The sequence below is a fragment of the Lichenostomus cassidix genome, chromosome 1Aa (assembly GCF_008360975.1).
Source record: "Lichenostomus cassidix isolate B80296 chromosome 1Aa, HeHo_3.0, whole genome shotgun sequence".
Taxonomy (NCBI): Eukaryota; Metazoa; Chordata; class Aves; order Passeriformes; family Meliphagidae; genus Lichenostomus; species Lichenostomus cassidix.
The window spans coordinates 31,776,083-31,786,234 of NC_139480.1; the positions used below are offsets into that span (position 1 = coordinate 31,776,083).

General features: G+C 44.2%; 1 protein-coding gene across 1 annotated transcript; it reads right to left on the minus strand.

Moving 5' to 3' along the window:
- Nucleotides 1–4,755: 4,755 nt before the first annotated feature.
- On the minus strand, nt 4,756–9,626 carry AVPR1A (arginine vasopressin receptor 1A). Its single transcript, XM_085044178.1, has 2 exons — nt 8,417–9,626; nt 4,756–6,738 (listed from the first exon to the last, which is right to left on the minus strand). Exons 1-2 carry the CDS (start codon nt 9,420–9,422, stop codon nt 6,455–6,457), a joined length of 1,290 nt encoding a protein of 429 aa, XP_084900304.1. The 5' UTR covers nt 9,423–9,626; the 3' UTR covers nt 4,756–6,454.
- Between the last annotated feature and the right edge of the window lie 526 nt (nt 9,627–10,152).

Consider the following 10,152-nt stretch of genomic DNA (forward strand, 5'->3'; position numbering starts at 1 on the left):
TTTACTTCACACAATATTGCCAAGAATTTGAGATATTATCCCGATTTTTTTCCCCTGTCCTAACACCTTGTGTAATGAGATATATTTTTCTATGTTGTACATTGACCTTAGGACTGTATTATCTCAGTATCTTCAGAGTTCTGCCTAATTAAGGATTTTCTCACAAATCTACATTTAAGGACAAAGATGAAAAGGTTCAGCATGCACAGATGGGACACACAGAGAGATTAGATGCAGAGATTGTTCCCTCTTTGTAGGGCCAGAGATGTCATCCAGGTGTGAGGAGGTAAATTGATCTCTAGGCTCATTTTTGTTTTGGTCTTTTTTGTGACATAACAAAGACATCCAGCTGGCAGAACCTTGGCAACATGAGCCCCACTGGTTAGCTATTGGGATAGTATCATCAACTCCATCCAAATCAATATGATGCTATTAGATGGTAACATTTTCTAGTTGCCCTTAAAGACAGTAAAATCCTGAACTGGTAATGTTGAGGTGTCTACTGAGATCTTTCAGTAAAACCTGTGGTACTGGTAGACATCTATCTCTAGTACAAGTGTGCCAGTTTGAGCTAGCTATCTACCTGCCATTAAATACAATGAATAAATAGTTTTCCAGTCCATGTATCAATGGAGATAAGGGCAGCGTTCTTAAAATCCTCCATATGATGACTCCCTGGTTTCCAGAAACTAATTTTGCTTTGGCCACAAAAATAATCATTCTTTCTTGGATGGACACACATGCACTGTAGGTACACTGATGCCCATTAATTCCACCTTTGTGTCCTCCAGCTTAAAATGCATATATTGAGGCACTTGGGTCACAAATTTGGAAAGAAATGAGATTTTGTTGTTTAATTACGCTACATCATACACTGTAATCTCTGTGAGACAGAAGAGCAAGTGTTAATGATATATCTTAGGTTAAAAGTGAGAGTCAAGCTGGGATTCTTCATGGTGCTTTGGATCATCTCATCTCAGTATGGCATATTTGAAATATAGCTTTTCAGGGGAATTGCCATCATAGATGAAACAAAACCCAACTCCCAAAACACCAACAAAACAACACAGATAGAACCATTTCCTCATTTTCCACACTCTATTCAATTTAATAACATGTTACTAATTGATAAGCTCCAAACCTATCCCTTTAATAAGGAAAATTTGTAACCATGTATCAGAACTTAGGATTCTTGGCCCTCTGATCATCAGCTTCATGGTGAACTAGGTTATCAGAAACACATAACTAAATCCCTGCTCTTTTCTGTTGAAACAGACAAGTACAATTTGGTATGAGAAATGGGATTATATATAGTGACACAAATGTATCTTTTGCTTTTGTTTGTTATTTACTGAATATATTTCATTGTTGCCCTGGTTGCCCTCACAATGTTTGGAGCATTGGAAATAATTGGACCACATAATGACTGAAATCCACACAGAATGCCCAAGTGTCCTACTGAACTCAATCCTTAGCTCTATGTCTCTGCATGTAACACTTGGAAGCCCCTCCTTTGCTCCCATGGAAACACTGACATGTCTCACCTTTAGGAAATATAACGGTGGCTATTTAATAATGTTTGCTTCTTCTCTGGAAGAGGATTATTCTGATTAATTGTGTAGCAAATTAGTCCGATGATTTGATTTCCTTCTTTTTTTTTTTTCCAGGTCTTAGCCAACAATAAAGTGAATTGTTATGTGTGGTTTCCTCTGACACCTACAGTATTTCAGAGGGTGCATTTGTCTGTGCCTACCCCACTTTGCAGATTTCTTACTCCGCATAACTCTGCCTGCTTTACAGTGAGCCAGAACAAAATATTTGCTATCCTACATTTTGGTTTTGCTACACTATTTTGTACACTTATTATTCTTCTTTAGAAAAACCTTTGAGCAGCACCTAAGCAAGTTTCTCCTTTTGGTAACTGTGCTACAAAGTTACATGCCTCCTAGTCCTCTGGGTTCTTTATTTACTACTTCTCACTTCCACATAATCCTTCAACTAAAGCTTTCTAAAATACTAGACAGATTGTTGCCTTGCAGCTTGAATATTTAGTCACCTGCTATGATATTAACCTGACTATCACCTCTTTCCAAAAAGGGGAACGATATTTAGGCTCCTTGCCTTCTCCTCCCTGAAAACTCTGTGTCTGTTCTTATTTCCCACAGGACACATTTGTTTTGGGGAGGCCAAGGGCCTACAAGTCACATGTTGAATGCTTAGCTTGGAGAGATCATTGTCCTTTTTTTAGACATAGCCTTGTAACCATCTCAGCAGAGATGCTTAGTAAATTTGTAAGGAGCTTCATGTAGTTACAGTTCCAAGAGACAAGGGGCTCTTTTTCTAAATACATAAAACATAACTTAAAATTGCAAAATGGAATTTCAAATAACCTTTGAGATCAGATGTTTTATTTGCTCTCTGAGTCACCAGTTCATCTCTCTCCCAATATTCACTGTGCGATTTTTATTTGATAAGATCCACATTCCTTCCTCTAAAAGGAATTTGAAACTAATGTGCTTTAATGACAACCCTGCCTGCTGCTGCCCCCATGGTCCCTGTCCCCATTCTTGTTGCAGCTGTCATTACCAGGGCCAGGAGACACTATGGTGGGGCAATCATAGCAGTAATTTTGGAGGACACTGGGCAATCAGTGCCCACTTCCAGTCTTTGGTTACCTGTTCCACATATTCCAGAATGGGCTTTATGCCCTGGAGAACCAATGCCAATTTTGTCATGTTCTGCTATAGAGGTCTAAAAGCTGATGGGACATGTACAGACTGCATTGTCAGTGCTTTGCTTGGAAAGGAATATTGAACTTGTACATAGTACTGCTTAGCCATGTGTCCTATAAGAATTTATGGAGAAAGATAATCATCATTATCCTCAACTGAGGTTGGATAACTCGGGCATCTTTTGCTTGCAGAGCACTCTTCCATCCACCCTGCTGAAAAAACAGATGTTGAAAACGACAAAAATTTTGAGATTGGGCAAAAGATTCTTCTCTTATTGGAAGAAAGTTCACCCATATCCAACAATATCTTGGTCCACCTAGAGTTAGAGGGACTTGCCAGTCTTCTCACCACAGAGCTGAGAAGAGAGCTTTGCATTCCTGTCAATGCCTAACAGCCTTACTTCTCAGAAAATAAGTAACCCACTAGACCGTGTCAAAAGTTCAGCTGAAAACGTCCTTATGGAGAACTAAGGCTAATCTGCATGTAAACTGTTACTCTAAGCAAGTTCATACTAAGGCATGGTAAATTACTGATCAGTTGTACCAAAACACTGATACAGTGCTAATTAACATGGAATGGATTCAGGGCTTTCTACAGGACCTGTCCTGGGAGAGGCAGACCTGTGCTGGCTGGCTCTAACAAAGCTCAGCAGGAACTAGCTGTGGTTGTTGTTTGCTTGCTTTTTGCATAGCTGCATAAGACATTCTGTGTGACTTACATTATTTTCGAAGTTCCCTGCCTTTTTAAAGACTAGCTGGACCTACTCTTATGTGAGGGACTGTCACCTGAACCAGTCAGGACTGCTCCCTGTAGAGCAGCTGTGATCTAGTCCTGGATCTTGAAACTTGTCCATTTATACATCCTGTAATTCCTTTACCCAAATAGCAAGTGATATATTTTCCAGTAAAGCCCATTCCTAAAGAAAAATGTAGAAAACTAGCTTGTAAGAGTTTTAAAACTCCAGCTAGTGTTTAGCACACAAATTCCTTTCTGCCTCAACAGTTTGTCGTGTACAGAAGAGACTGTACATCTGAAACTTGTGCAGACACTTTTTTTGAAGAGGACACTGTATTTAATCAGTCCTTTTTGTAGCTGGGGAACTCAGCCTGGGAGAACTGTTAGAGGTTTTTTTTTTTTTTCAACAAGTAACTGTATTTCAGCAGTAGCTCTACTGCAAGATCCAGGCTCATTTCCCAAATCTGGGTCACCTGTATCTGCCCTAGGACAATAACCAGACTGGCAGAGCCTTTCCTCCTTCTGCTCTGGTTTCCACATGCATGAGTTGGGAAGGAGCAGGCATGCACTTTAGCAAGGTCCTTCAAATCGGACAATTTGGAACTGGCCGTAAGATTTTCTGCAGACAAAACCTTTGTCTTTGCAGTACTGGGCACACATGAATTTGAGTCTTCTTGTAGAGTTTGGTCTTTATGTGGTAATAAAGGGGCAAAAAAACCCAAACCAGCCCTTTTTTGTTTGTTCGTTTGTTCTTTTCCTGAGCCAACAATTTGTTTGCCTGCAAATTTAGAAAGAAATTAATGAAAAGAAGCTTTTTGGCAACTTGTGGTTCTTATGTAAAAGAACAAAATCTTTTCCATCTTCTGTATCATCTCCCACTTTTGCCATCTAATTGACTTTAAAGTGCTTGAATTCTAATAACACCAGTACAAACAACAGAGTACAGATTCATCTATGCAATCATGTTTTACATTAGAAGATAAGTGTTTAAAACAAAAATATGAAAAGAACCCATTTAGAACATGAATAAGTGTTAAGTTACATGTTTTAACAATACTAGCAGCATATAGAGGAAAGCTGACTCCACCTTTCTTCTTTGCTAGAGTCCTTCATGCACTATGTATAATAGAAAAACATTTTAGTTTTGTTCACTCCTTAAAGCTTTTAATGGAACCGCTTATTAAAATTAATGAAGACATTTTGAAATTTGTGTAATATATTTAGTATTACCAAATACATTTCTGGCCCTGTAAAATCTAGACAAACAAAAAAACTAAGATGCTTCTGATAAAAAAAATACGCAGGTTTATTAGCGCATGTTTCCATGTTTTAAACTTAATATGGTTTCACAATTTTTTGTTTCCTTCTGTATCCATTAGAGCACCCTCACAATAACCCCAAGCAGCTTTAAAAAAAAAATCTCCACAGATGAACAATTAAAACATATTGGCTGTAACTTCCAGCATTACAATTAAGTGAAAAATTCAGTATTTACAAAAAATGTCTGGAAGCCAAATACTGAAAATTATGTTTTCAGTTTAATTACAGAAACTGTAGAACTCTCACAGGGGAAATTTATGCTGAAAAGCCCCAAGTGTAAGACTAGATTTTGTAACATATTTGAAAAAAACTCTTAAATTTATAATTTTGAGTCTGTTTGCTTTAATACATTGGTCATTACCCAGCTTCTTTTTATTATCAATGTTATTCTTCACACATTTTTTCATTATCTTTTCTGTTTGAATGTAAAGTGTAATAGAAAAACAATTCAATTATGCAAACATGAAAATTCTGTTAGTACAGCTAATTGCTTTTTAATACAGACTTCATGTACAAAGAAAGTAGTAGTACAAACAGAAATCTAGGCAAAAAGACAGTGTACTCAATTTGAAATACTTGCAATTTCAGTAACTGCGAATTACCTACTTGCAAAATATACATAGTACATGTAATGTGCACAAACACACACACACACAACACTCCTGCATGCATTTTTTTGAACTAAAATATTACTTCAGGTTCACAAACCTTCGTCCAGAGCTGGTGAGAGCTGCAGTCACATTCATATATTAAAGGTGGTCAACAAGATAGGCTGTTAAATATAAGCCATTACACTGTGCTATCCTCTGGGTGTATCTGTTGGTAACAGTGCTGAGCTAGTCATAGCATATCATACTTACTTATGAATATATTTTTAAAATTAGTTTTAAAAAATGAAAGTAGGTGCAACAACATGCACACACACACACACACACACACACACACACCCACACACCAATATGCTATATAATTTCCATCAACTTGAAGGGAAGAGGAAATGTCACCCTAAAAATGAAACCCCACAAAACACATACAGACATCGACAGCACTAAAAGCTTTGCTTTCACAAGGGCTGTTAAATTTCAGTGTCTGCAAACTGCTAGACCTTTACAAGATGAAGCAGCATGAGCAACTGAATTACAACACACTCAGAGTCTGTCTAACAACATTCCTTATCTGGACAGCCAAGACTTTTTTCCAACTCCTTTCTTTTAATGTCTATGACTAAACGGTAATCTTGCTCATATTGTCTTCTTTCCCTGTGACTTCATTGGACAATCGTGAGAAGTTTTAGGCATTAACACTAGGGAGTGAAGTTACCCCAACACATGACAACACCATTATTTTCACTGCTTTAAACAGCAAGCAAACAATGCACTTAGTATTTTAGAAACAGACAAAAAATTAAAATAAATTCTATTTAAAAAAATAATTGCTTTATTTTTTCCACACCTTCCTGATCAGTTGCCCAAGTCCTAAATAACTTTCAGAAAATAATTTACATGCTGCAGCATAGCTTATCAAGCAAGGTGGCACTTTTTATCTTATGGCCCTCTTAGTCATTCCTTGGTACCATGATGGTGCCCTGGACTGGCATAAAGTGCCAGGCCACAACCTTCCCAAACACTGTGATGGGACTGCAAGCCCTGCCTGCCCTGAGGCCTGTCTCATGTTGGAATGGGGATGAAGCTGGTTGATTTGGAGAGGGGCATCTCTCTCCAGGTGTTCAGGCTGTGGGTTGGGCTTCTGTTGTTGGTGAAAGAAGTCTGTCGCCTGCTATTGCTGTTTGAATCTTCTTTACTCAGCGTTTGATTTATTTTTTGGCAGCAAGGGAAGCTCTGTAGGCAGTCTTGGAGGAGGTGCCCACTGAAGAACATGTAGATCCATGGGTTACAGCAGCTGTTCAGGCTGGCCAGCAGAGCCGTAACAGTAGTCGCAGTGTTTTCAGAATCTGGGGAGGGGGGAGAAAGCTGTTTAATCATCAAAAGAACATTCCCACCATTCAGTCAATTGCTTCATTACCCATTGGATTTATTTGCCTTAATATTCTAGTTCTAAAAGATGAGCTGCAGCATTTGAAACGAATAATGAGAACATAATCAGTAAAGTTCTTATTTATGTAAGGCTGTCATTGAAGTCAATGGGAATTTGTCTGAACAGACTTCAAAAAACTGTGACAGAATAAGTTATGGGGTAATCCATCCAAAATAATGGTTTAGTCACATTTTCACTGATGTGTATCCATGTGTTGATAAGCTCATGCTTTAAATACCGAAAAGTTTTTATCCAGGCCCTGGGAGACTTTCAATAACACTGAATTTTGCTGTATATATTTGCATGCTGAAAAGTGTTGAATGCTCAACTAACTACTGGATTGTCCATCAAATCTGGATTTTGGAGTTAAACAAATTTTACTTAAGGCAAAAATGGAAGTTAGCACTCAGGCACGAAAAAGCTATGGTGTTCTACCTTCAATAACTAGTTAATAGTTAGATCAAATACTCTAAATATAGATCTAGTCTAATCAATTGCTACTGGCTTTTCTTTGTAAATATTGAATCTTCAAAGAAGTGTAATTGCTGTTATGTAGTTCCATAGATTTAAAGAATCTCTTCAAACAAACCTATCAAATACCCATCTGTTCAATTAGATTTAATTTCCTTTGAAGTAAAAAAAAAAATCTGTTTACTGCAAGCCTTTATTTCTCTATAGAGATCTGCATTATAGGCTTGAGTTTGGTCCCAAATTACAGACAATCAATACTCTCATTAAAATAAGTGATAATTTGGGGATATTAAAAAAAGATCAGGAAATTATGGATTCCAACATTATGATTTGCTGTTTTCTCATCATGAGAAAACAGGATATATGTTACTGTGCTACCTGTCATTACATATGTGATAGCTTTTAAACTCACCAATTATTTCCAGCTATATTTAACAGCAGGACAGATATCTCCAAAATCTAAATTGCCACTGATTCAATGAAAACCAGTGACTTGACTAAAGGAGCTACTCAGAGGTGGCTGCCTTGCTGAGAGGAAGGGTTCAGGGTGTGCTCAACTCTATTATTAGACAGCACATACAGGAAAGAAGACGTAATAAATTCTCTGCTCATGTAATGGCTCCGACATGTATGTGTGTGTGCTTCGCAGCAATACTAAACATTTCTAAAGTTTTCTTATCGGCAGCTTCAAACGGAAGAAAATGGTTCCTATTGCGGCAGCAAATATTCCGGTTTCCATCCGCCCGTTTCGCTCGGGATGAGAAGGCTGCGGCTGCCGCTCCTCTCCGGAGGCGCAGCTGCCCCAGCAGCCCCCGGCTGCCCCCGGGACAGGCCGAGCCGAGCGCCGCGGCTGCCGGGGCAGCCAGCTCCGGGACTGCGAGCGGAGCCGGCGGAGCGGCCCCGAGGGCGGCGGGCCAGGGCTGCCTCACCTCCCCGCTACTCCCCGGCGGGAGAGGAGCCCGTCCGGGACCGGGAGGGCGCTTCTGTCCCGCTCTCCGCTTCCGCGCCCCGACTCCCCCACGCTCGGCTCTGGGCTGCACAGCGCCCCGGGACAGCCGGCTGCGCCCCCGAGGAGCCCGACGCGTGCGGGGAGGCCGCTGGAGGCAAGCGGCGGCGTCACCTACCGACCCAGGGGAAGCGCTGGTCCCAGACGGACCACATCTGGATGGTGAAGAAGGGCGCCCAGCAAACGACGTACACCGAAACGATGACGAAGGTCATCTTGACGGTGCGGATCTTGGCGCGGGAGATAGTTTTGACGCTGCTGACACAAGGGGCGAGCAGCAGCCCCCGTCGCGGGCCACCACCGCTCTCCCGCCGCCCGCCACCCGCCGCTGCCGCCTCCCCCGGGCGCGTCTTGCCCCGGGCGTTGCGCCAGATGTGGTAGCAGATGAAGCCGTAGCAGATGACGAGGATGAGGACGGGCGCGATGAAGATGCCGCCGGTGATCCAAGTGATGTAGGCGCGGGGCCCCCACGGCATGATGAAGTGCGCCCAGCAGTCGTAGACCTGCGAGCCGCGCTCCACTTCGCTGAGGGAGAAGATGAAGTACTGCGGGGTGCTGAGCAGCAGGCTGAGCGCCCAGGCCGCCCCGATCATCCCGTACGAGCGCTTGGTGGGCTGCTGGAGCGTCTTCAGCGGGTGGCAGACGGCGATGTAGCGGTCGGCGGTCATGGCCACCAGCATGTACGCCGAGGCGAACATGCCGAAGACCTGCAGGTGCTTGACGACGCGGCAGAGCCCGTCGGGGCCGTGGAAGCGGTGGGTCACCTCCCAGCAGAGCTGGGGCAGCACCTGGAAGAAGGCCACCACCAGGTCGGCCAGGCTGAGGTGGCGGATGAAGAGGTGCATGCGGGACGCCTTGCGCGGCGTGCGCCGCAGGGCCAGCAGCACGCTGCCGTTCCCCACCACCGCCACCGCGAAGGTGACGGCCAGCACCGCGATCTCCAGCTTGGCCAGCTCCTCGTCCCGCCCGAAGGGGTCCCAGCCCCCCAGGCTGCCGTTGGGCGACCCCGACCACGCCTCGGGACTGGGGCTGCTGCCCCCGCCGGGCTCCGCCGCCCGCCACCGGCTGCCGTTCCCGGGCGAGGGCTCAGCCCGGGGGGAGCCGGCGCCGCCGGCGAGGCGCATGGAGGGGGCTGCGCGGTGGGGCCGGCCCGACCCCCGCACGTCCGCTCGCCCTCCGCCTCCTCGCTGCGGTGGCCCGGAGCGCCGGGCCGGGTGCCTTTATCCCCCCGGCCGCGGGAGGCGAGGCGAGGCGAGGGGGAGCTCCCGCTGCGGTGACTGCCCAGCGCCTGACGCCAGCCCCCTCCTCCCCCGGCAGCCGCCGCCCGCTCGCCCCGCCGCGGGACTGGGGCCGCTCCGCCCAGACAGCGCCGACAGCCCTTCCCGCGGAGCCCCGGGGCTGAGGCAGCGGGGAGGGCTGCGAGGGGCGGAACGGTGCTCCCGGAAAGCTCCCTCTCGGTCAGGTACAGCAGCACTTGTAATTGAGAATAGAATTGCCGTAATCACGCGGAGCAAATGCAGGTCCGTCAGAATCAGCCTGCACACCCCGATCTGCCTTCTAGCCAAAGTGACTCGTCGGTAAGAGGTGCTGGTTTGGTCCTGGGAGATCTCGTCTGGGCCTTTGGCATTTCACTGGCATGCTGGGATCAAGCCCAGCGAAGTAAATTATTGGAAAAAATAGTGCAGAGTTTGAAAGCAACCTCATGTTTCTGAAGGTTTCAGGACTTCATCTGGGACAATAAATGTCATCCAGGCCTTAGCATAGGTCTAAACCACACGTTTCTGCAAGTACAAGCAAAATCTCCGTATTTACTTGCAAGTTTCTTGCAGTGGGCCATTAAAATTCTGGTTTTAG